At 42.1% G+C, this 27,025-nt stretch overlaps 1 protein-coding gene across 2 annotated transcripts in view; it reads left to right on the plus strand.

The window, feature by feature from the left end:
- ACVR1 (activin A receptor type 1) overlaps nt 1-27,025 on the plus strand; it is a 126,833-nt gene that overhangs the window by 82,001 nt on the left and 17,807 nt on the right. For both annotated transcript variants that reach the window (XM_067741872.1, XM_067741870.1), the window contains 4 exons: nt 7,202-7,465; nt 9,653-9,864; nt 13,379-13,478; nt 17,326-17,472. In XM_067741872.1, the coding sequence (XP_067597973.1) occupies nt 7,202-7,465; nt 9,653-9,864; nt 13,379-13,478; nt 17,326-17,472 (723 nt within the window). The remainder of the gene's footprint in view (nt 1-7,201; nt 7,466-9,652; nt 9,865-13,378; nt 13,479-17,325; nt 17,473-27,025) is intronic.

Raw genomic sequence — 27,025 nt, forward strand, 5'->3', positions numbered from 1 at the left:
GGGTGCCACGATGCCTAGAGGCTGGCATTCTAAGACTGTTGTTAACACATTGGAGCCGTGCCCATCTTTTGAAGGGTTTATCTCTGTGATTTGAAAGCTTCCGGAAAGGGTGTGGGGATGTGGTGGCGGCTGGCGGCTGGTAAGCAGAGCAAAGGTTGGCAGTCTTGGAGGCTCTGTCCCTGATTCTCAGAGAAAAAGGTCGCGTAGGGCAGTGGAGGAGAAACAGAAGTGGGAGCTGGGCCTTCTCTGCTGTCCGTTCCCGTGTAGAGCCCTCGTTTAGGGTGTCCTGTAAAACCAGAATTTTCAGTGTAGAGCCTGGGTAGGAAAACCTTGCTGGAGCAGCCGTGCACTCCCCAGATATCCCGGGAGGAAGGGGAGACAACCAGAAAGAGTCAGGAACACCTTTGCCCACACTGTGATCGGAGCTTCTAGCCTAAGACATGCCGTAGATGGTACCACATCACTGGCTCTCCTGAATCTGAACAAGGAATGACTTCTCTGAAATGTTTATAATTCCTCAGCTTTTTTCCCCTTCTTCAGTCTGTGGTCCTCTCTGTTACTCTCCCGACAAGTAGAGCTTCACTCAGATGCAAGCATTGTCAACACTATGTGGGGTGGGCTGCGGGGGGGTGCTTTTCATGAGGCCTCGTGATCATCTGTTTCTCTGAAGCGACGATTCGAGAAGTTTGGAGACAAAATGAAGAAAGGGGTCATTATTTCCCCCCTTGTGAAGGAGTCGCTTCACAGACATGGCATATGTGTTAAAGCTAAGTCTTTGCTATGTTCAGGGAGTCATAAAAAGCATGGAAGAGACAGACCGGTATCGTCTTAGGTCATACCCCACAGCGCTCTATAACTTGTTAGTCATTTAAACACAGACTGAGTTTATGGCTTTGAAATAGAAGGTGAGACTGCTGCAATAGGCTTAACTTACACGGATTATTTCAGAGACCAGGAGTCAGCCCAGCCACAAAATAAACAGATGGAATTCTTTTTTATATCCCCCCCCCCCTCAGCTTCAGCAGTTCAAATGCAGGGTGACTTAGGAATCCTTATCACCTTCAGCAAAGCAAGAAGGGGAAAATGATGTAATTCACTCTTCCTCACTCCCTGCTGAAAATGCCATTGTTTTCACTGATAGGAGAAAAAGGGCAGCAGAGACCAGGGGCATCTTTTTTCCCTGCTGAGCAGGCAAGTCCTGCAGGACGTCCCTAAACTGGCTGAAGCCAAGGCACTCGTTGTGTTTTGGTCATCCTCATCACCGTAGCATCATCGTAGCCAAAGGTCCTCAAATCAGTCATCCAAGGAAGGACCTCCCATAAAAGCCTTGCTGTTCTATTGATGTGTTAAATTATGCCTTGTTTTTGGAACTCTTGCATTGTACCTCCAACACACAAACAAGCAAACACAAAACCTACCGCACCACAGAAAGTACTAATTTTCCACACTTGTAAGCCCGAGGAGGTGAGCAGGTGTGACGCTGTGGAGAGCTCCTGTAGGGAGAAGGGGTTTGCACAGACACGCTGGCTTGGTGACTAAGCCTTGCCTGAAGATCTCTGCTGACATTTAAAGACTTTATAGGCTCCGTCTTCTCTGAAAACCAGCATCATGTCTCTTCCCACCTCTAAATCCTGTCTGTGAAGAGAAAATTCATTCTGAAACAAACATTCATCAGGCTTGTCCTCCTGCCAAGTGCTGAGGCAGCTGCGGAGAGCGTAGCAGTGAGCAAAGCAGGCTCCGTTCCTTCCCTCATGGGGCTCACAGTCTGCAGGGAAGACCTGGACGGTCGGCAGCCATGCAGACACACGTATGTGAGTGTAGACAGGTGTGTGGGTGTGTGAACAAATGCTTCTCTGAGGAGGTAACAGGTGAGGTGAGATCTTGGGGGAAGATGGGCACACACTGGGTGGATGGGGGCGTCGGCAGGGAGAGAGCCGAGCATCCCACGTGGAGGGAATTCCACACCTAACGGACCTGAGCTCCTGAAGCAGGAGGAGCCCTTCCCAGAACTGAGGGGATCTGAGGCAGAAAGCAGGTCAACCAGGGCTTTTGTAGGCCGGGGTGACCACTGTGTCTCCCTTTTTTTTTTTTGGCAGCTTGTGCAGCTTGAGGGATCTTACTTCCCTGACCAGGGATTGAACCTGGGCCACGGCAGTGAAAGCACCGAGTCCTAACCACTGGACTGTCAGGAAATTCCCTGCATCTCCTTTTTTAGGGTCGTGGAATCAAGCTTGTTCATCTGAGTGGGGGTGAGTCTGGTCAGCTCAGTGAGGGAACACTGGAGGAAGAACACATTTGGAGTGGAGGCATGATGAGTTCAAAACCGTGGAAACCCTACCATCGTTTTTGGTTGTCATTATTCTAATTTGTATGTGATCCTATTCAAACGCCTCTATTCTCTCTCTCAACTCCTGGAACATATTTGCTTCTTGGCTTTTACAGCTTTACCAAGTATCAATTTTTTCTGATCAGGAAAAAAAAATATGATTTGGTTTCCCTAAGTGGATGTTTTAGTATAATGAGAGCATTTAGGTACTTGGGTGTCTTATTTCTGGGCATATAGCCTGCCTTCTTGCCAGGCCATCAAATGCCCTTCACTAGGCATTCCGGACAGACCTTTGTGTTTCCGTCTTAGGAGCAGGCTTGCTGGCAGTGATACCTGGCATTGCAAAATCCTTCCGTAAGCCTTTGTTTAATGCCAGAGATCTCAGATGCTTTCAGATTCTGGAGAGGTGCCATGCTGCACTCTCGGATTAGGAGCTGATGGAAGGACTCCCATATCTATGAGCCTAATATAAGCTGTCATTTCAAATGAATGAATCGTTTATACTGTTGGAAAGAGTCCAGGGATGTTTGGGGTTCCTTTTTTAGCCTATAAAGTTCTGAGCTATTGGACTTTTATAGCAGTAGTCTAATAACTGCCTATTATTTGAGCTGCTTTGAGATGAGCCTACAGGAGATTCAGCCTGTTTCTTTTGCTGACTCCTGGGATCATGGCTACAGGCTGGTTGACTTGGACCATTTTCTCATTTGTCTTTTCTGTCAAGGACTTTCGTGGGAAACATGGGGTTTTGTTCACCATTTAGAATGATCATCGGTTTAAATGCCTTAGCGTATTCTGGAGTGCGTGACTGGGCAGGTGGGCGGGAGAGCCTGGAGAGCCGTTTGTAGCTTGTGCCCAGATTGCTCCAGTCCCACTTAAGACATAAATGCGGGTACTCTTACTACGAGGCACGAGATTATCCCAAACTGTGGACAGTCTTAAAAAGGTCCTCGATGCTCTTTGCTCTGCCTCTTCCTCTGCCAGTTTAGGATTAGGCTGTGAGAGTAGGTGTGTCCAGATGGTGAGCGTATCGCCCAGAACAAGAAAAATCTTTTAAGAAGTTTTGGCTGCGGTGAACCCCTGGGATTCCGAGCCTGTACCTCTGGTGGCAGAGCCAGCCCTGGCTCCTTCTAGGTGGTGCCGAGGACTCCTTGCTGCTCCCAGCCAGACGCGGGCTGCGCGTGTGTTCACACGGGCCTGGTTCTGGGGCTACAGAGGGCACAGGGTGCCAGCCATGACACTGAGTAATGACGGGAGGTGCCTTTAGAACAGACAGTGTGGGTGAGCACCGCGCACAGGGAATACCTCTGGCTTGACGTTTCCATTACTGCATTATTTAAATGAGTGTCAATTAGGTAGCGTAGACTGGCTGCCTTCTGCCAGGGCACCTCCTAGTCATTAGCACAGGCAGGTGTAAAATGCTTCATATCAGATGTGGTGCTTCCCGGCTGGACTGTTGAAAATCAGTCACAGAAGGTGATTATCCTTCCTCGGCGTTCCCTGACGCGCAGAGTATTTATATCCTGGCCTGAGAGATTAGAGGTCCACAGACCCTTGCTTGGGGCCCTAAAAAAGCTTTGTGATAATTCTCACACCTCCCCGACCCACCACTGCTACCCCAAATAAGATATCACAGGCCCACACGTTATGGTTATTCCTAAATTTTAACGAGACCCAAACAGTGAGTCATAGGCATTTGGGGGGCCTGCCGTGTTCCTTAGACTTGTGGATATTAAGATTTGAAAATGTTACTACCTCGCTTTTAACCGGCTTTGTTGAATTAGTAATCCTAGCTCAGAAAATCCTTTTGGCATCTCTTCGACTAATCCACTCTGTCGGATGAAATTGCCAAAGTGGCGTTTAACCGAAGTGCGTGCGTACGTGCAGACATGTGCATGGGTGTATGGGGTCGTTCTCGTGAATTTAGGGTCTTCATTTATATCTGGCTGAATATAAAAGAATTGATTCACGAAGGGGCTCTGCTAATTAGTTATATGGGAATATACAAATTAAGAAGATTAAATGTTGGTGAAAAGCAAAATAGGAAGCGAAGTTGTTGGTTTTGTACTTTCCCATTTGCTACCTGCTGAACTGGGCTTATGGTCCCTCCATAGCAGGGATTGCGTTAATTATTACATATTACTGAGCTGTCTTTCTTCCTCTTTTTCCCTTTTTCCTGATTGTGGTGGGGAAGATGTGAAAACCTTGGTTTTCGACTTCGTTTATGACCCCACAGGATAAGATCTGATTAAGATCTATACCTCATTAAGCCTGGATGCCCTGCAGAGTTGCCTGTAGTGGGTTGAATCTTACTAAAGATGGTATTTACTTGAGGCTGCTCAATTCTGGCAAAATTCTCTAGGCTACAGTTTAAACATCTGTCAGACAGTCCCCACATCCTTTCAAAAGCTAGAGACCTTGGAAAGGCAGTAGGCCTCTTGCACCTGTGCACATAGAGTTCAGTTGGGGCTGGAACTTTAAGAGCAGAGTTCACTCTGAGGGCACACCAGAGAAATTATTATTGTTGTTATTTTTTTTAATTGACAGTTTTTTATTTGAACCACAGAGTGTCATTAATTCTTTGGTACCCTGGACCATCCATTCCCATAGGATCAGTGATGAGTGAACCCTGTATGGTCTACAGTTATTGTTTGCTGTTGTTCCTGGGGGACCGTAGGTGCAGCGAGTGAATGATTCATACTCCTCAATTCATTATCAGCCTGTGATCAGCTCCTCTCCTATATTATTCTCACTTTACCCCTTCATCCTAACACTAACCTCACCTCCCCAACCCAGCATCGATAGGTACAGCCTCCTTAAGGTGTTAAGTATGTATTTTTGGGTATCAGTGACCTTTAACAATTATTTAGGGTTTTGAAGTACATGTTTGTGTGTCAAATTCACATAAATTGCTTTATTGCCCAGTTTTTGAATATAGTCTTTTTAATTCTCTGCTGTGCTCACAAATCAATATGACACCACTAACTCTGCCCCTCACCCCACCCATCCGTTTCCCTCCAAAGAATCATCACCTGTTGGGCAGCATAGCTGGCAACTCTCAGCCCAGCTTTGTGCCATTTGAGAGTGGCAAGCATGTCTAGACTCCCTAGAAATATTATCTTTCAACTTGCTTTTGGCAAGTGTAAACTTTTTGCTGGATTATGTCAACAGATATATATGTTTCTCATCCTCATAGAAATAGCTTGGTGCTGGAATTTCTCTTGGATTTCTCTAGGCAGGGAGAAAGAAAGACCGTCCCTTGGCTCATTAAAGTTATTGCTCATTAAAAATGTCTGCGGGCTCTTGATCCTCGGGGGTGAGTCTGGTGACACACATATACTGTCAGCGGCTATTTTGGATTTTCTGCTTTCGGGCATGTCTTTGCTCTTGGATGAGCCCCTTGTGGTTTTCAAAAGACCTAGCAAGTCAATTATAAATAGAAGGCTCGTGTCTGTGTGTCTGCATGCCCTTGCTCTGTGGGACAAGGCACCCACATTACAGTGGGCAGTGAACTATTTTTCACTCCTTTGAAGAGGGAAGAAGAAAGATGAAGAATGCTTTTTCTCTTTCTGAGATAACCCACACACCTCTACACACACCCACACAGATCTGTGTAAATGAACTTGACATTTTCAAAGACCTTACCTTAAGGTCTCCTCTTGAAAGCACAGCCATCCAACCTGATATATTTTAAGAAAGCAGCAGTTCTCTCACAGACCTGCTGCAGAGGGTTCAGGGATTAGAAGGCAGCCTATCTGTGCTGTAGACCTTCGGAGGGAGTTTTGAGAGCTGACTCTCTTTATGTGAACAGTGCTTTGGTGAAAGTGGTCTCATCAGGCTAATCAGTGGCCTCTGGGACTTGGCTGTTTACATTCTGTCTTCACTTTCCTTCCCCACTGGTGGAAACTGTTGGGACCCGCAAGTCTGAACTAATTATTCTAACAAAAGAGGGGAAAAGAAAGAGTGATTTGAAAGGTGAAACTGCAAATGAGTGTTTTCAGAAAGAGGCGATTAGGAGGTCTGGTTCGGTGTGATTCACTGATGATCCATGTTGCACCTTGGACCCACCTGTGTGGGCTATGCCTTTGGTCCCACTTGTTACCTTACTGTTCAGACACTGTTTTATTCCCTTTGTCTTTTTGTGCCCTCATCCTCAATAATTGGTGCCAACTTTTTTCTGCCAGTTGAAAAGGTTTAAGCAGTGTTTAGCCTCATAATTAATGTGAAAACTTCAGTGTTGTACTACTGAAAAATTACTCGACATTTAGCTGACAATATTGATAATATGGATATGTAAGTATAGACCGTGCATCCTTGGGGACTCTTACTGTACTGATGTGTTTCTGAAGCAGACAGGTGACGGCAGCAATGTCAGCAATCCTGTATTAGTAGTTGATGGAGGCTCGTGTGGAGGTAACGGGAACTGGTATTGACAGACGCCATGTATTTAGGAGCCTTGTTTTAAAACACAAAATAAAGGTGATGAGCGTTACGTTCTGGTAAAACATTTTATTTTGGTTCAAGAATCGGGATGTGAGAGCCCATCAGACCAAAGATACCATGAAAACCACAGTGGGAGAAGTTCATTTTCAGAAACCTGTGGCCAGATCATAATCATTCTTTGGCCTAGTATAGGATATAAGAGTACCCAGCTTATATCAGCACATTCATATCTTGAGATGTGATTATTATTTGGTGGTTGGTCAGCTGAGAGTTACAAGACAGCAGAAATATGGAAATCATGGCCAGTGGTGATACTTCACCTGACTTTGGTTAACGTGTTTGTAATGGTCTTGGAGAGACTCTATCGTTCCCCCAATGCGGTTAAAACCCATGCAGTGATTTTTTTTTGTTTTCCTTCCTCTCTTCCCTTTGCAGATGAGAAGCCCAAGGTTAACCCTAGACTTTACATGTGTGTGTGTGAAGGCCTCTCCTGTGGAAATGAGGACCACTGTGAAGGCCAGCAGTGCTTTTCCTCGCTGAGCATAAACGATGGCTTCCACGTCTACCAGAAAGGCTGCTTCCAGGTCTATGAGCAGGGGAAGATGACCTGTAAGACCCCGCCGTCACCCGGCCAAGCTGTGGAGTGCTGCCAAGGGGACTGGTGTAACAGGAACATCACCGCCCAGCTGCCCACTAAAGGTTCCCATGGACTTTTCTATTTCTAGATCAAGGGTTTTTGTTAGTATTGTCCTGATTCTGTGTGGGTTAAAGATGTAAGTAGCCAGAAGGCTTTCCTCCTGCTCTTCCAACAGTGGGTGACAAGGGAAGTCCCTCTGGTGAGGAGGAGGAAGGCATGGCCTTTTGGAATCTACAAGGAGGATGGATGTTTTTGGGAAAGTGAGCACGGTGATGTCTACCTTGGGGATGGCTTGGCTGACCAGATCTCTCTTGGTGGTCATGAGCAGGTGAACAGCTCCTGACATCCTTTTCTGAAAGGAGCTATGATGTCATAATTTCTGAGACAGTTCTGCTTTGTAAATGCTCATCTCTGTGTTGAGTGTGTAGGGAGGAAAGTGGAACATAAGACTCTGATGTCTGAGTGGAATACCTTCCCTTCTTTACGAGGAAGGAGACAACCTCTATGCCCTGCAATCTATCACCCATCTGATGCCCAGCAATCTATCACCGAAACTTGAAGCTGGGTGAGATTTCACATCAACCTTGTAGTTTATGTGGAATCTTCTCCGTATTATAGTCAATATGGATTTCAGTCCTCCTCTGAAACTGTTTCCTCATAAAATGAGCCCTAAATTGCTCTCTCAGAGTCCCTACAAACATGAATGTACCTTGGTCTTTGTAGACTCATTCCAAGCCAAATTTACTCTCTTAATATATAGTACATTTTTAATAGACATACTTAACCAATTTTGCACTGACAAAAGAAGAAATAAACGGTAGGAGAGGCTACTAAGAGCATCCACGGCGAGAAATGTCAGCCAGAAAGGGAGGAGACAGAAAAATGTAAAAAACTGATACAAGATCATGTTCCATAATTCATAAGTTTTGAAGTTATGGTGAGGACCTTAAGCCATATAGAAAAGGTTAAAGTCTGATAAGCAAATAGGGTTCAATAATAAAAGAGAGTTTTTAATAAAAAGAGATGTTTTTATAAGCGAGGTCAGGTATTTAATGGTTAAACCTAAAAGGGTACTTGATGGGATAAATTCTTAAACCTTGTGAGTTTGTTATTAATAGAGTGGATGGACCATGAAGAAATGTCTGCATTCATGTAGAAATGATATCTGCAGGGTGAAAAGTTTCTAATCTGCAGAACAGTCTGTCAGATTAGAGTTGTAACACAGAATTTATTTTCTTAAGGAATTTCTGATTTAATTAGGGAGGCGCAATATTCATAACTTAATGCTGTACATAATTAGCTTTACACTTTATCATACAAGTGACATGTGCCAAGTTGTTGATTAATTTGGATTTGGAAAGTTAAAAGAAATTTATAAAGGAAGTTCGGCTTGAGATTGGATGGCTGAAGAGGCCAGGGACGTGGAAAGAGTAAGGCATACGTGGGGAACAGGGCTTGGTGACGTGATGTCAGGAAAGGGTCTGAAATTCAGAGGTGATTATCGCCTTGGGATCTTTTAATTATGGACCTTCACTAGGCAACTGAGAAACTTTGATTTAACTCAAAAGTGAATATTTGCTTGAGTGACATGTGAGTATTCGAGTGAATGCACAAATGTTTGAATGGGTATGTAATAATGTCTGAGCCAGAGAGTGAATGAGTGATTAGGTGCGTGAGTGAATCAAGGATAGAACGTTTTGAGTGAGTGAATGAATGTTGAATAAGCGAGTTAGAGAACAGGTGAATGAATAGGTTCCTAGGCAGAAATCAGGACGTAATAGCAATGAGAATTCAGCAGTAGACCTCCGAGATACATTGAAGAGAGAGACCACAGATTGGATCATTTGGTCTTAACTCAGATAGCACTTTCTCATAGGAATATTACAGCACAGTGTCTGTCCGTAAGGGCTTGATGGTAAAACGTCCTTACAGATCAAATCCAGGTTAATAAGGATAGTATCAGAGATTTGTGTAGTACTTTCTATTTTAAAAACACTTTTCACATAGATGCGTTAATAAATTGGTTCTCAGTGGAATTTTTTCAAACTCCTATTGTGTCTAAATGAATCATGGTTAAATGACTGGGCCGTTGGCCAGGTATTAGGAAGTCTTTCAGTTTCAACACTCTGTGGCTTGTGAGACTGTGTGGTCAGGGTCAGGAGCGAGCTACTTGTCAGGCATTGGTTATGCTAAATAATACGTAAACAATGAGCCTTACGGCCAGTTACCCTTCTCTCTCCCATCTCCAGGGAAATCCTTTCCTGGAACCCAGAATTTCCACTTGGAGGTTGGCCTCATCATTCTGTCTGTAGTGTTTGCAGTCTGCCTTCTAGCCTGCCTGCTGGGAGTTGCTCTCCGAAAATTTAAAAGGCGCAACCAAGAACGCCTCAACCCCAGAGATGTGGAGTATGGCGCCATCGAAGGGCTCATCACCACCAATGTCGGAGACAGCACGTTAGCAGTGAGTTTGTGGCCCCAGGGGACCCCGAGCATAACGCAGATGGCTGAAGATGCTTTCTTATTTCAAGCACGAAATGCTGACCAGTAACTGGTGACTGGACAGTGAGTGCACACATGCTCCTGGTCACTTATGTCTTCAGCAAGTATATGCCGGCACCCCTATGTGAGTTCAGTCTCCTCTACCTGAGAACATTTATTTTAGACAGACATTTACATTAAAGGAGGGAGTGGATTTATTTTAGTCGATCCTTGGTAGTTATTTTTCTTTGGGGAGTAAGGGGACAGGGACAGACAATGGTTGCCTATAATTTTGATGGTGGGGGAGGGCTTGGAATTTATGGTACTCAGTTCCTCTATTTTTAGCAGTAAAAGTGCTTTCAAAAAAAGGCACCTTTTGCTTAATATTAAAAATCACTTTCCCTTCTAGATTATTTCAGCGCCCTGTAATTTAAGACTTTTAAAACCTGACATCCAAAAAAGCAGCTATGAAATTTTTCGTGCTCCTGTGCCGCCCCCTTGTGGACTGCACTCATTTGGTTAAACCAGTGCTGTCCAATAGCAATACGTGCGGCACATCTGTTAATTTAAAATGTTCTAGTAGCCATCTTAAAAAAAGTTCAAAAAAACCTCACAGGTGATATTAATTTTAAGAATATACTTAACCTAACATATATAATTATTATCATTTCAACATATAATTAAAGAATTATTAATGAGATATTTTGCATCTTTTTTTTTAAACTAAATTTTAAAAATCTGTGTATTTTATACGTACAGCACATATCGGTTCAGATCAGCCACATTTCACTGTCTCAGTGTCAACGTGTGGCTAGCAGCTACCCTAGCACAGGGTTTGGAACCATTGTACTTGTATGTTTTAAAGTTACTCTTTTGCACATTTTAAAATGATGAAATCACATTGAAAGCAACTGTCTTCCTTTTTTCACTCTTTAAAATTGTTTGTCAAGTGTTAATTTTAAAGCACCTTTAAACTTTAAGTGAGAAAAGGGATTGCGTGCTATCGAATAGGTTACCATCGAGTGCCGAAAGGAGAAGTAATAACATTCTACAGGGGTACTGTGCTGAGTAGGATGCCCCCTTTAAAAAAAGGTGAAGATTTGTGTTAGAAAGATGTTAAAGTCATGCCAGTACTAAATCGAGACTCTCCTTGTCATTGGCTGATGAATTGAAAGACGGTCAAGGTGGTAGCTTTTAATGTGATTCAGTGTTATTTAATGCCATCACGTAAGATCATCTGTATTAAGTCTTTGTTCTGCTAGACGACAGACTTAAAAGTGTCCGGGAGTTCTGCAGTTAAGCCTTTTTGCTGGAGAAGACTTGCCCTCACCAGTCATTGTAGCTCAGGTGCTACACCTGGACTACTACCCTTGGCGAGTTATTAAAACATTTGATGGTGGCTGATACAGGCTGGGAAATATCCCATCCTACTGCCTTCCCCATGACTGGACCACAGTCAAGTGTACTTTTTTTGTATGAAAAAAAAGGGGAAGGAACCTTGTTTAGCTTCCTTTTACCTACCTATTTAATTGTGCTACAGTGAAACTGGGAAAAGAGGAGAAAAGGACATTTCATTCAAAAAGTAGAAAAATATAGTTTTTCTTTAGAAGTGTATTTAGAAGTTTGTTTCAAGTTTTAAGGCAAATTGAATGAATTCATTGAGTTTGGAGCAAGGACGATACAACGCTGAATCTTGACAAAACTTTAGCAGTAGTCAGAACTTTGTTCCTCAGAACTGCTAACATAGCTAATCACATTGGGCACTGATAGGAATCTCTAGTGTAAATTATTATTTAAATGGCTTCTATAATTTTGAAAGCAGAATGCTTTCAAATATGCTAAAATAGTCTTCTCAACTCAACCGTTTTAGATGACAGTATATCACGATATAATGACACAGTAAACAACACTGTTTAAAAACAAGTTGTCATTATTGGTCTACATACTTGCTTATTTAAGTGATATTCTCATTTATATGACTCAGCAATGCGTACCTTACTAAACAGCTCTCCTACACTGAAAAAGAAGTCTTGGGATCCAAGAGTTGAAGTAGATGTTTGTTAGTCTTTGGTCGATTCCGCCCGCCCTGAAGTCTGTGAACTAGGTTTAGAACCAGGATTGTACATTATGAAAAAACACATTCGTTCTGTAGTAATTTCAGAATTATTCTCTCAAAAAAATTGAATGAATAAAGAGAAAAACGAACAGCAAAAGAGATAGGGAGATGTGAAACCCTACTTCATCTACATTCAGTTTCTTGTTGAATATCCATTTTGCGGCTTTTAAGGATTCTAAATTTCTTCCTTTAGATGTTCAGGTTTTGGTAATTTTGCTGATCAACGGTACTTCACAGTGGTGCTCAGAGTAAGTAAAAGACAATGAAACTCAAACAAGGCAATGTATTCATGTAACAGGCCAGCTAAAATGTTTGGGAAAGGACAGCTTTGGGGAGTGTTAGATCAACATTACTGCAACCTTCCCACGATCACCATGGGCACAATATTGTTTATTATAGATAATCCATTCCTGATTCAAAAATGCTTCTGCTTCTTGGCTTGCACTGAGAGTAAGAAGGGAAAATTTATGAATGAACTAATTGGGAATCTTTTTTGCAGTGTGTTCATTTTTAGAAGTAGATTTGGGGCATGGTTTTATGTTTCAATGAAAGTCATATTTTTTCTCTCTGCTTTGTGGGTAACTGACATTGAGAATGACGTACAGTATATGAAATCACGTGTGAGAAACTTTTGAAAATTGTAAAGCACTATAGAATTTAAGAGTCTTTCAATAAAAAAATTTTTTTTTTCTTTTAAAAAGTAGACAACTGTTAACAAAAAAAAGAAAAATGACATAGAGGTGTTAATTTTGTGATTCTTGTTCCCCACCTACCTAGTAACCTCCATCCAGGTAGCCCTCTCTGCTTGAGTGTACCAGTCTGAGGACTCAGATGGCCACTGGGGTCTTTACAAGACAAACAACATTAGAGTCATTTGGTTCTTATTCCTAATTTGTTTGTTCCTTATTAGAGTTCCTTGGCATGTCAACTAAAGTGCATCCTTTGTTAGGTATTCTGAGCAGGGCCGAATATGGTCAATTTTGCTCAGCTCTTGGACTTGAAGGCCTTTGATTTTTGCTCCATTTTCTCTTCTAGCTACTGTTTCCCCTTGGGCTCAGCCCTGCATGTTGGACTTTTTAATTTACATCTTTGACTTTGTCCACTCAGCTTCTTTCTTTATATATTTTCTTCTAAAACTCTGGATACAAGAAAGGACTACTTATCTCTCAGGAAAACCTATCCCATATTAGGGAAAGGGCTAGCTTCTGGTTTTCCTAAGAAGTGAAACCAGTTCTTCCTCCAGTGGGGCTTTCCATGCACACGAACGGGCCATGTGTCCAAGACCACTGCCTCCATGCCAGTTACACCCACGTGCACGCTCATACTCTAACCTGGGAGCAGTTCCTCAATACTTTCTCTTTCTCCTTGTTTTGAACCGCAGGATTTATTGGATCATTCGTGTACGTCGGGAAGCGGCTCTGGTCTTCCTTTTCTGGTACAAAGAACGGTAGCCCGTCAGATCACACTGCTGGAGTGTGTTGGTAATTCTTTTTTCCCTTTCTTTGCGGGTTATGTGCCGTGGTTCTAGAAGTAGGATGGACCTTGGAAAATCTGCTTCGTGTTGCCTCTTGCTTGTTAAATGTCAGGAGATGTGAGGTAGCCATGTGGTAGTATGCCTCTAATCTGTGACTTGTGTTGGAGCACTTGAACTTGGTGAAGTTCTTGTCAAAGAACTAGTATCCACTAGGCAGGATACAGAGTGCCCAGTCAAAAGATTTCAGTTTTAAGTAGACCCTTCCGGATGATGGGAATGCTTGAAAATGAACTAACATGGCTGCTCCAGACCATAGGCATTGGGGAATCTGAGGTAAGTCGGCTTTTGGACAGTAAACTTGATTATTGCAATTTTATACTTCCTCACTCTTCCCCTGCCTTAAAAAAAAATGAAATAAATGTACCAAAGCTACCCTTCATAACTGCTTTATTTAAATAAGAGCTGTGTACATTTCTCTGTGGCCTCTCACATTTTTTCCCATATTGGAACATATTTGTATAGAGATATAATCATAGTGTGTGTATAATTTGTCCCTGTTTTCAGTTTTAAGCTCACACACATTTTCATGTATTTGTACACATCACAGGTATTTTAAAGATTATGTAATTGTCTATTGCGTGATAACTTTAACAATACTGTTTGAAAAATGTTTTGCACATGTTGCTTCTTTTGAGTACGCAGAATAAATTTCTAGGAATTGGGGTTCCTGGGTCAAAATTTGTGACTTTTTATGGCTTGTCTTATATATTGCCAGATTGCCCTCTAGGAAGGTGGTGGAAATGCTTTTTTCTTTAAAGTCCTGATTTTTATTAGTTTTAGTTTTATGAGGCGGGCATTTGCAAGTCACATGACAGTTTTCATTAATTTCTCCTTTAGATGGCATGCAGGGATGGCCACAGGAGCAATGATGGATTAGAAACATCTCCATACTCTCCTGGTTCTCCCAGTTTTGGGGGGCTGGCTTTGCAGCTCTTGCCGTATATCATCTTTTGCTTTTGGGAGGTGACAGGCCAACATAGGCTGCCTTCACCACTTGGCTGCTATCCTCTGACTTTTCTTCCTGTTTTCATGGAAACCAGGACACCCCCAAATGCAGTAGTGGAAGGGGGTGGCGGGCAGAGTTAGTAGAAGTGACTGCCACCTTCAGGCACACAGGTGGCCAGCAGGAGCCTGTTGCCTTTTCTCTACGTCTGTAGCTACTGCAACTGTTTCTGAACTCCAGCTTCATGCTTCTCCTCCACGGTGGACTGTGTGTAGAGAAACTAAAAATGGAAAAGCCCCCAGTGTGCTCACTGCTTACAACCAGAGTTGTCCTCTTGTACCAGCTAACATCCTATTTGATTATGAACAAGGGTACCTGGGTAGGGGTAAGAAGTGAAGGGGGACATTACCCCCCATCCTCCTGTCCCATGGCCACTCACCATTCACAGAGCAGCAGCTCTCATGACCGGTCCTCAGAGATGGACCCCAGAGTCCAAAGGGCAAAATAATACTGCACCTTTAAAAATGCATAGTGTTTCCGGTTGTATAGATATTCTTCAGCATATTTTGAAATAGTTTATGTTCAGTTACAGTATTTTATTGGTTCAGTGCTAAAGAGCCGTGCCTTTCAGTAGCATCTAGTTGGTGTTCATGTAGTACAGGCTTGAATAAAAATGTATGTAATGAACTGTTCGGATGTTACCATTTTTGGTTGAAAAACATGAGAAGTTGGACTAGATCCGTTGTTACAGATGGTGATCAATGAATCTCCAAATTTTAGGTGCTTTAGGGGACCCCCCCCCCTTTTGGGTCTCCATGGCCAGGACTTTTGGGCAGCTCTGCTTCTGTTTTCAGGGACTTCTGCATAAGGTTGCATTTGCAAAAAGCATTTGACAACTTAACAGCCTTTGAAAACCATTTAAGTAGGTTTCTGTTTCAATTCTGTCTACTTATGCTGACATCTATCTCTGTTTGCTCTAAAACAAAGGATTTAAGGCAACTGTATAGTAATGTCCACAATGCTCTGGGATATTTTTCTCTCCTTCCTAATGAGAATATGAGGACAAAGGGCAAATAAAGATACAGAATGGAACCAAAGGCAGGAATAGATGAGCCTTCTCTTTTGTAGCAGTCGATTTTGTAGATCTTAGCACTAGCCTTCATCTTAAACTACAAATGCTGGGCAATTGCTATGACTTTATTCCAATTAATCCTGCACTAAATACTATTTTTGTGACTTGACAGTGGCCCACAAAAGACCACTTACTGGCTTCATTTAACGCTCTTTTGGATTAGTCACTGGTATTTAGTAGGGACATTGCTTATCGTAAGGGAATCTAGATTGAGCAGTTTTGATTATGTTTTGATTATGTCCAGACATAATCTCCTGGACAGACATGCTTTCTCTCTCCGTGTTTGGGTTCTCAGCGACTTAGTTTTCCAGCGAAGAGCTGCATTCCTGTATATATAGGTGGTGCTGCAGCAGCTTATTACCAGCTGGGATTCCCAGCAGCCACTTGCCTTGGTAGAAAGCCCCGCTGCCCTGCACCTCGTATCTCCTGCTGCATCGTTTTCCAGGTGCCACGTCTGCCTTCACCTTGATCATACCCCGTGTTGATCCCCCCAGTCTCGTGGTAATTCCCTCCTCCTCCCAACCTCCCTGATCACCTACCTGTCATTAAGGAGAAAAACGGGAGCAGACATAATCAAAACATAATCAAGGGCTTCCCTGGTGGCTCAGTGGTTGAGAGTCCGCCTGCCGATGCAGGGGACACGGGTTCGTGCCCTGGTCCGGGAAGATCCCACATGCCTCGGAGCGGCTGGGCTCGTGAGCCATGGCCGCTGGGCCTGCGCGTCCGGAGCCTGTGCTCCGCAACGGGAGAGGCCACAGCAGTGAGAGGCCCGTGTACTGCAAAAAAAAATAAAATAAAATAAAATAATCAAAACTGCTCAATCTAGATTCCCTTATGATAAGCAGTGTCCCTACTAAATACCAGTGACTAATGCAAAAGAGCATGTAGTTGACAAGCTGACAGTTGTGCTGGGGCTGCAGGAGGGGGCACGAACTCCTCAGGTCAGATCACAACTCGTCACCGTTTTTTGAAAATGTTTTCTCCAAGTGTCATTTTCAGTGTCACCCACTTGTGGCATCACAGGGACTGTCCTGCAGGCGAACACCCATGACCAGTGTCAGAAATCGGGACTGTTCTGGGATTATGTGTTTAAGACTTTGCAAATCCTCTTTTGAAATATATCCTCCGCCAAGAAATCCTTTAAGGACGGCAGTGGCTGTCTGTCGATCTCCTACACAGCATTGCTCTGTGTGTGTGTGCGCGTGTGTGTTAATCCTTCAGAACACATATCTCAAACTCAGTGATCTCTTCGGTGAAAAATATAAATGCATATGTAAATTCACAAATGTGGACTCTTAGAAAATGCCGATGTTGATCCTTTATTAAGGGAAGGAATCAAGTAAGTCACTCAGTTAAGCCCCATACACGCTTTTTGGCTTTCATCAACATTGAAATTTCTAAGTTTCACTAACTTTCATGTGCTTTTACAAACCATATGCATTTCATACCTTTTCACAGAGGAATGTAAAGGTAAACTTTGTAATTAGCAGCTCATTGTACAGATGCAGATTCTGAGAGTGTTTCATTTGATAGCACAGTAGGGTGGCCGGGAGGGGCAGTTTCCACCTTATTTTTGGACGTCTTTACAGGCAAAAAGTAGTGGTATTTATACCCGAGTTGTGTTTTTCCATGGGAGGGGTTAAGAGTTGCTAGCATGAAGTTCGTTGGCTACCTGTCCTGTTCTGCTGTCCAATGTCACCTCTGTGTTGCTTTCCACAGGGAAAGGCAGGTATGGTGAGGTGTGGAGGGGCAGTTGGCAGGGGGAGAATGTCGCTGTGAAGATCTTCTCCTCCCGGGATGAGAAGTCGTGGTTCAGGGAAACAGAGTTGTACAACACTGTGATGCTGAGGCATGAAAATATTTTAGGTAAGTACAAAAATTATCCCCTCATTAATTTTCTTCTAGGAAGAAATAATTGCCTGCCTTTGCCCTCTCAGATTTGGTGTGTCTGAATTCGCAAGTCTCTCCTAAATGGTGACATAGGGACCATCAGCATTTATACGCTGTTTAATTTTCTTTCCACATGAATTGCTTGTGTAAGTCTGCGAAGAAGCTAAGTTTGAAGATTCTCTGGATGATGAAAAGGAAATTGTTATTGCTAAGTCTTCCTCTGCAGGTTGTTACTTAAATAACAAAAACTTGCCCCATATTGTTCACTTCAAGGCTTCCTCTGTAGTTCTGCTTACCCCACCCTTTTTGAATATTTATTACTTGAATCAAACTAAGAAAGATCTTTGGACGATTTCCTAGAGATTCATAGCTCCCAGGGATATCGTAATTAAATGCACATTCCTTCAAACAAGGCATCGTTTTTAAAGCCCAGATTTCGAGAAGGATTTAGCATACATTTTAATTTGGAAACTAAAGCTTGGAAACATTTGTGAAATATGTGAAGAGCCCATTGAAATACTGCTATGGAAGTATAAAGGGTTAGAATATTCCTTTAGCCTGTTGACTTCTTTGTTTTTGAAAAGTTTTTCTACATGTGTTTATACTAATACATATATGATGAATGCTGCCTGGGGTGCTTCTTTAATAGTGGCTATAAAGTTTCTATAGAACTGGACTCTTTATAGGATAGTGTTGGCCACTGCATGGCTACGGGATCAGGTCTGGCTTATAGGAAGGCCACTGCCAGAATTGATTTCTATTCCAGTACTGCCAGGTTAGTATTAAGCCTGAGTCAGGTTGTCTACAAATCATGGCTTGACAGTTGTCCAAAGGTTTGCTTTAACAGTTTGGCGGTGTGTTCCATCTCAGACTTGTCTCGGTTGCTGTTGTCATTTTCTCCCCTGCCCTTCCCCCTTGGGCCCTCACCATCACCTAGGCCTCCTCACTAGTATCGTTGCTATGGGTCTCCCCTCTCCAGTCCATCTTGCCACACTGAATTATCTTCCACTGGGGAGCTGAGACACTTCTGCTCAGAGTGTCTTTGATGACTCCCACATCACTTGCAACATTTATGACTTCTGAGCCTGGCATTCCAGACTCCCTATTTTGGGGTCCCAAGAGGACTCTGCTACTTCCTGTACAAATATGCCCACGTGCAGTCAGTTCCAATATCTGTCACTCCTTGGGATTGCCCTTGAACATTCAGCTGTCTGTGTCTTCATTCATGTTGCTCTTGGCCACCCACTATCCCCATTCCACCCTCTACCCACTCCTTCCTTCATCAAAACTTCTTAGTTCCCTTCCAGACTCTCCCAAGGGATTTACTTGGGCTTTTCTGCACTCCTGCACTTTTTACCTCCTATATAACTCTTATCGTGACCGCCTTGTATTGCAGTTAGATGCATGTGTGTTAACAACAACAATGACTATAGTTACTATGCAGTAAGCACTGCTTTGTGTCATGCACATTTTCTCATTTAATCTTCACCATGACTGTAAGAGGGCAGATATCCTTATTTTCCTGGTTGTAACTGATAAGGTAACGGAGGTACAGAGAGGTTAACATCACCCAGCAGGTTAAATAATGGAGCTGAGAATCACACCGGATGGTCTAACTCTTAACCACATGGTAGTTATTAGCTCATGGAATTGCTTCTTAGATTCTAGAGTCATAGTGTGAGGGGAAAATTCATCTACAGTCAAAATTACCTTTAAATGTCCCAATATTTCCTCTGACACTGGAACAGACTGAGGTTGGGTAACAGATAAACCACTGGCTGTATTAAAAGTCATGATGGAAAAAAAAAAAAAAAGTCATGATGTAAAAGAAGTACTTATCTTTAAACAGTAGAAGTACTCTTTTTTTTTTTAACATCTTTATTGGGGTATAATTGCTTTACAGTGGTGTGTTAGTTTCTGCTTTATAACAAAGTGAATCAGTTATACATATACATATGTTCCCATATCTCTTCCCTCTTGCGTCTCCCTCCCTCCCACCCTCCCTATCCCACCCCTCCAGGCGGTCACAAAGCACGGAGCTGATCTCCCTGTGCTATGCGGCTGCTTCCCACTAGCTATCTACCTTACGTTTGGTAGTGTATATATGTCCATGCCTCTCTCTCGCTTTGTCACAGCTTACCCTTCCCCCTCCCCATATCCTCAAGTCCGTTCTCTAGTAGGTCTGTGTCTTTATTCCTGTCTTACCCCTAGGTTCTTCATGACATTTTTTTCCCTTAAATTCCATGTATATGTGTTAGCATACGGTATTTGTCTTTCTCTTTCTGACTTACTTCACTCTGTATGACAGACTCTAGGTCTATCCACCTCATTACAAATAGCTCAATTTCATTTCTTTTCATGGCTGATTAATATTCCATTGTATATATGTGTCACATCTTAGTAGAAGTACTCTTAACGGGCAGGTGCACGTACTCTGAGAAGCACGTGGGGTCTGAGACTCACTGAAGGAAGGGCATGTTCAGGCAGCCCCTCTCTTCTCATGGGCTCATGGGCTTATGGGCTCATTGATCAAAATGCTCTAGATGTTGCCGTGCTATGCAAGTAGTCACTTTATCCATGCTCTTGAGTTAAATGACCTGTGATACCACTCCACTGTACACCCAGTACAAGAATTATTTCCATTGTTTTTGCTTTCACACCCAGTCCTGAGGACAGTTCCCTGCACGCGGTAGGTGCTTAGTAAATATTGATTAAATTGGATTTAATCACACAGGAAATTTGAAAGTCACCTTTGCAGTATGATTCATGTGAGAGAAGTTAGGTTCCCTTAGTGTGATCACAGAAGGCAAAACATTGTCCACTTATTACATAATGATCCATGGAAGCTGTGAATTCATGAGATCTTGTTACTCTCATCATAATTACAGCTGTATGGATTAATTTTACTGTGTAGTCGGTCCTCTTAGTTGAGACAGCTCGTAGAAATGTACCACCTTTTTTTTTGGTAAACTTCTTTCCCTGCCTTAGCAGTTTTTTTGGATGTAGAGACTTTAAGGTTTTCTGTGACATTTTCTTTTCTATCAAAAGATTGTTTTGAATATCAGATCATGATTTCTCCCACCCTTGAGTATTGCTAACTCTAGCCCCCTCGAAATACATAATTAAATTACACACACGTATAAAATTATGGGCCCTCATTGTTTATCCCCCCCAAAATGATATCTTTCCAATGACTAGTTTGGATTTCAGCTGTTCCTTCTGCTGTGTCTGGTGTAGAAGTCAGCAGAGAAGTGAATGACGGGAGGCTCTGTTTGGTGGTTGGAACAGTGTCTGGGAGTTTGGGAAGCCAGTTTCTATTCTCAGCATCATTACAGGCCCACTCTGTGACTCTGGGCCAAAGTTGTATGTTTCTGAGCATCCTTTTCCTCATGACTGAAACCAGGGAGTTTCAGTTAATATGACAATTTCACTCCAAAGTCTCATCTTACACTCTTTAAAAAAAAAAAAATGGTACATATGATATCACTTATATCTAAAATATGACATAAATGAACTTATCTATGAAACAGGAGCAGACTCACAGACATAGAGAACAGACTTGTGGTTGCCAAGGGAGAGGGGAGTAGGGGAGTTCAGAATTAGCAGAGGCAAACTAATATATATAGGATGGATAAACAACAAGGTCCTACTGTATTGCACAGGAATATTCAAGATCCTGTGATAAACCGTAATGGAAAAGAATATGAAAAAGAATATATATATATATATATATATATATATATATATATATATATATATAACTGAATCACTGTGCTGTACAGCAGAAATTAACACATTGTAAATCAACTCTACTTCAATAAAATAAATTTTTAAGAGCGATTATAGCACTAAAAGAAATGGTGCAATATCCATTAAGTTGACCATTTTAATCATATAAGCGAGATTTAAGTACAGTCATATTGTGCAACCGTCACCACCCTCCATCTCCAGAACTGCCACATACTCTTAAAAGGTACTGCTTAACCATTTAATCAGTCAGAATTCCTTGAGACCAATTGGAAGTGAAGGAAACTACCTGAAAAAGATATTAAATTACAAACTTTGGGGCTGTAATTGAACCCAGGACGATTTTGAACTATAATAGTAACCAGCTACTCTCGAACACTTACTGTGTGGTAGGCATCATATGAAACATTCTACCTACAATAACTCTTTATTTTCACAGTAACCCTTTGAGATACAGGACGGTGCTATCCATATCTTATAAATGAGGAAACCAAGGTGACGATATGTGGCACACGTGGGATCACCCAGTTTAGGATGGTGAGCCATGTGGATGCCCAGTAGTCTGGCTCTGGGGTTCAACACTCTCAAGCCCTGTGCTCCCCAGCATGGTGGCCTCACTCCTCAGGTATCAGAGCTGCCCAGCGCCTGGTTCCCACGAGAGCTGGAGTGAGAGGCTTACAAGGGCACTGCTTACCTCACTTAAGATTTGGGGTTTTATTTTAGTTTATGAGGCACCTGGAAGGATGACTTTGGCTGTTATGTAAGAGGCTTTTGCCCTTATCACGTTCTCTCAGTGTTATGAACACGTCCAATGGCTGGGCCAGGCTTCCAGTGTATGGGCACCTGTTCAGTCTCCACTAACAGTAGAGTGCTTTGACTCAAAATACAAAAGTCCCATAAAAATGGTCTAGCATGTTGAAGCAAATGTAGTTGTACAATTCACACTAGAGTGGTAAATAGTTTTATAAAAAATCTTACTTATTTAAAAGTCAGTTTTCTTGAAGGTCTAGAGCCTAACTAACGGGACAGACAAAAATCCTTCTCTAAGAACTTGGGGACTTAGAGAAGGTGAGAGAATAAATTGTATTTATTTATTTATTTAATCAATCACTCAGTCAATCAGATGCTGCTCTCCCTTGGCCAGAGGAATCAGTGAAGCCTACACAAATACATAGCAGTAATTTAGTTTCTTTTGAGTGGTGCTTCTATAGTTTGGGATATTCATTTTGGAGAAAGTTATTAAAGATGAATATCATGTGGTTTACATATGATCATCTCAATAGATGCAGAAAAAGCTTTCGACAAAATTCAACACCAATTTGTGATAAAAACTCTCAAGAAAGTAGGCACAAAGGGAACCTACCTCAACATAGTAAAGGCCATATATGACAAACCCACAGCCAACATCGTTCTCAGTGGTGAAAAACTGAAGCCATTTCCTCTAAGGTCAGGAACAGGACAAGGTTGCCCACTCTCACCACTATTATTCAAAATAGTATTGGAAGTTTTAGCCACAGCCATGAGAGAAGAAAAAGAAGTAAAAGGAATCCAGATCGGAAAAGAAGAAGTAAAACTGTCACTGTTTGCAGATAACATGATACTATACAAAACAGAATCCTAAAGATGCTATGAGAAAACTACTAGAGCTAATCAATGAATTTGGTAAAGTAGCAGGATACAAAATTAATGCACAGAAATCTCTTGCATTCCTATACACTAATGACGAAAAATCTGAAAGAGAAGTTAAGGAAACACTCCCATTTACCACTGCAACAAAAAGAGTAAAATACCTAGGTATAAACCTACCTAAGGACACACAAAAGACCTGTATGCAGAAAACTATAAGACACTGATGAAAGAAATTAAAGATGATACAAGCAGATGGAGAGATATACCATGTTCTTGGATTGGAAGAATCAACATTGTGAAAATGACTATACTACGCAAAGCAGCCTACAGATTCAGCGCAATCCCTATCAAACTACCACTGGCATTTTTCACAGAACTAGAACAAAAAAAAGTCACAATTTGTATGGAAACACAAAAGACCTTGAATAGCCAAAGCAATCTTGAGAAAGAAAAATGGAGCTGGAGGAATCAGGCTCCCTGACTTCAGACTCTACTATAAAGGTACAGTAATCAAAACAGTGTGGTTCTGGCACAAAAACAGAAATACAGATCAATGGAACAGGATAGAAAGCCCAGAGATAAACCCAGGCACATATGGTCACCTTATTTTTGATAAAGGAGGCAGGAATATACAGTGGAGAAAAGACAGCCTGTTCAGTAAGTGGTGCTGGGAAAACTGGACAGCTACATGTCAAAGAATGAAATTAGAACAGTCCCTAACACCATATACAAAAACTCAAAATGGATTAAAGACCTAAATGTAAGGCCAGACACTATCAAACTCTTAGAGGAAAACATAGGCAGAACACTCTATGACATAAAACCACAGCAAGATCCTTTTTGACCCACCTCCTAGAGGAATGGAAATAAAAACAAAAAGAAACAAATGGGACCTAATGAAACAAGCTTTTGCACCATAAAAAGCAAAGGAAACCATAAACAAGACGAAAAGACAACACTCAGAATGGGAGAAAATATTTGCAAACGAAGCAACTGACAAAGGATTAATCTCCAAAATATACAAGCAGCTTATGCAGCTCAATATCAAGAAAACAAACAACCCAATCCAAAAATGGGCAGAAGACCTAAATAGACATTTCTCCCAAGAAGATATACAGATTGCCAACAAACACATGAAAGGATGCTCAACATCACTAATTATTAGAGAAATGCAAATCAATACTACAATGAGGTATCACCTCACACCAGTTAGAATGGCCATCAAAAAATGTGCAAACAGGGCTTCCCTGGTGGCGCAGTGGTTGAGAGTCCACCTGCTGATGCAGGGGACACGGGTTCGTGCCCTAGTCTGGGAAGATCCAACATGCCGCGGAGTGGCTGGGCCCGTGAGCTATGCCCGCTGAGCCTGCGCGTCCGGAGCCTGCCCTCCGCAAGGGGAGAGGCCACAACAGTGAAAGGCTCACGTACCGCAAAAAAAAAAAAAAAAAAAAAAAAGTGCAAACAGTAAATGCTGGAGAGGGTGTGGAGAAAAGGGGACCCTCTTGCACTATTGGTGGGAATGTAAATTGATACTGTCACTATGGAGAACAGTATGGTGGTTCCTTAAGAAACTAAAAATAGAACTACCATATGACCCAGCAATCCCACTACTGGGCATATACCCTGAGAAAACCATAATTCCAAAAGAGTCATGTACCACAATGTTCATTGCAGCACTATTTACAATAGCCAGGACATGGAAGCAACCTAAGTGTCCATCGACAGATGAATGGATAAAGAAGATGTGGCACATATATACAATGGAATATTATGCCATAAAAAGAAACGAAATTGAGTTATTTATAGTGAGGTGGATGGACCTAGAGTCTGTTATAAAGAGTGAAGTAAGTCAGAAAGAGAAAAATAAATACCGTATGCTAACACATATATATGGAATCTAAAAAAAAATGGTTCTGATGAACCTAGGGGCAGGACAGGAATAAAGACCTACATAGATGTAGAGAATGGACTTGAGGACACGGGGAGGGTGAAAGGTAAGCTGGGACGAAGTGAGAGAGTAGCATTGACATATATACACTACCAAATGTAAAAAAGATAGCTAGTGGGAAGCAGCCGCATAGCACAGGGAGATCAGCTCGGTGCTTTGTGACCACCTAGAGGGGTGGGATAGGGAGGGTGGGAGGAAGATGCAAGAGGGAGGGGATATGGGGATACATGTATACTTATAGCTGATTCACTTTGTTATACAGCAGAAACTAACACAACATTGTGAAGCAATTATACTCCAATAAAGATGTTAAAAAAATAAAAATAAAATTAAGATGAATATCATGTGGTTTAAAGTGATAAAGCGGAAACATTTTGTGTGTGTGTGTGGTACGCGGGCCTCTCACTGTTGTGGCCTCTCCCGTTGCGGAGCACAGGCTCCGGACGCGCAGGCTCAGTGGCCATGGCTCATGGGCCCAGCCGGTCCGCGGCATGTGGGATCCTCCCGGACCGGGGCACGAACCCGTGTCGCCTGCATTGGCAGGCGGACTCTCAACCACTGCGCCACCAGGGAAGCCCGGAAACATTTTTTTTAATTGAAGTACAGTTGATTTACAGTGTTGTGCCCATCTCTGCTGTACAGCAAAGTGATATAACTGATTATATACATACAGACCTTCTTTTTTATATTCTTTTCCATTATGGTTTATCTCAGTATATTGAATGTAATTCCCCGTGCTATACAGTAGGACCTTGTTGTAGCAGAAAGAGTTTCTTTAGCAAGAATAAATAAATGTCTAAGTGCACATTTTGTTTGATATTATGGCCAGCTAAGGGTTCTAAGAGAATCAGCTATGGGGAGACAGAGGCAGGTGGGATAACAGGGAAGAGTGAGAGACTAAGTCTGGCTGTGGGGACCAGCTTAGAGGAAGAGGGAGAAAGAGATGGGGATTAAAGTGCGGAAGTGTTATTCGGTTCACTTTACAGATATCCCACAGGTACAAATGTCAGATTGTCTTTCTTGAGTAGAAGCCAGCTTGTTTGAGGGCAGGATGATATGGTGGGTAAGAGTATGGGTTCTGGTGCCAGATTGCTGGGGACGGTTAGTGACCTTAATGTCAGTGATGTAATCTGCCCCCTTCATGTGGTGGTTGGAGGATTGCATGTAGGATTTTTAGAACTGTGCCTGGCACATTGCTGATTCTCACTAATTATTAGCTGCTTCTGTTGTCGATGATGATGATGATCAAATAGGGAAACGTTTCTTTGTTCCCAGAACTTTCCTATGCAAGGTATGGTGTATCAGAGCAGCTGGCAGCAAATTTGGAGTTGGTAGCAACTTAATAGCTGTATGATCATTAGCTGTGTGATCCTTGGCACCTCCCAGCAGCAACTTCATCATGTGTAAAATGAGTATAATATTTATCTTTCTCGTCTACTGAGAAAAATTCCATGAGAAAATATCTGTGCAAGTGATATAAATTTTATATAAAGTACTTTATATAAAGTACGGCATGTTTATGTATTCTCCTTTTCCTTTACACTTTCACAAGTCATTTAATTCTTCAAGCCATATCTGTCTTTAAAAAAAAAATCCCCTTGTATTTCTAAGTTCCAAATTTCACTGTCCATGTGGGTGTCTATAAGGTATAGATCTATAACGCTAGGAAAGCACCTCTGTAGCAGGAAAGACAGGCACGCACATCACCATTTACTTCATAGGTTAGGAAGTACCTCCGACTGCGAGTTCTTTCAGTGTGCTGAAAAGTCCCCTTAGAATGTCTAGAAAAATTTCTTCCTTCCTCTTTATCTACATCTTTCAATATCTCACTTTTTAAAAAAATTTTATTGAAGTATAGTTGATTTACAATGTTGTGTTAATTTCTGCTGTACAGCAAAGTGACTCAGTTATACATATATATTCTTTTTCGTGTTTACAGTTTATCACAGGATCAGTATCTCACTTCTTTTCAAGACGACTTCAGTTGTCACTTCATGATGGAAGCCTACTGTAACATCTAGTCTGAATTATTATGATTCCCTGCTCTGGGCTCCTGTTATCCTTTGCACATATATATTACAGGACTTTTCACATTATATCATACTTTTTCCATTTTAACTCTGTCTTCTTTTCTAGCCAACAAACACCATCATCTTGGTTTTCCTGTGTGACTGGCAAAGAGCATCCTAGGTGCCTGTTATATTT

Source organism: Pseudorca crassidens, chromosome 6 (genome assembly GCF_039906515.1).
Source record: "Pseudorca crassidens isolate mPseCra1 chromosome 6, mPseCra1.hap1, whole genome shotgun sequence".
Taxonomy (NCBI): Eukaryota; Metazoa; Chordata; class Mammalia; order Artiodactyla; family Delphinidae; genus Pseudorca; species Pseudorca crassidens.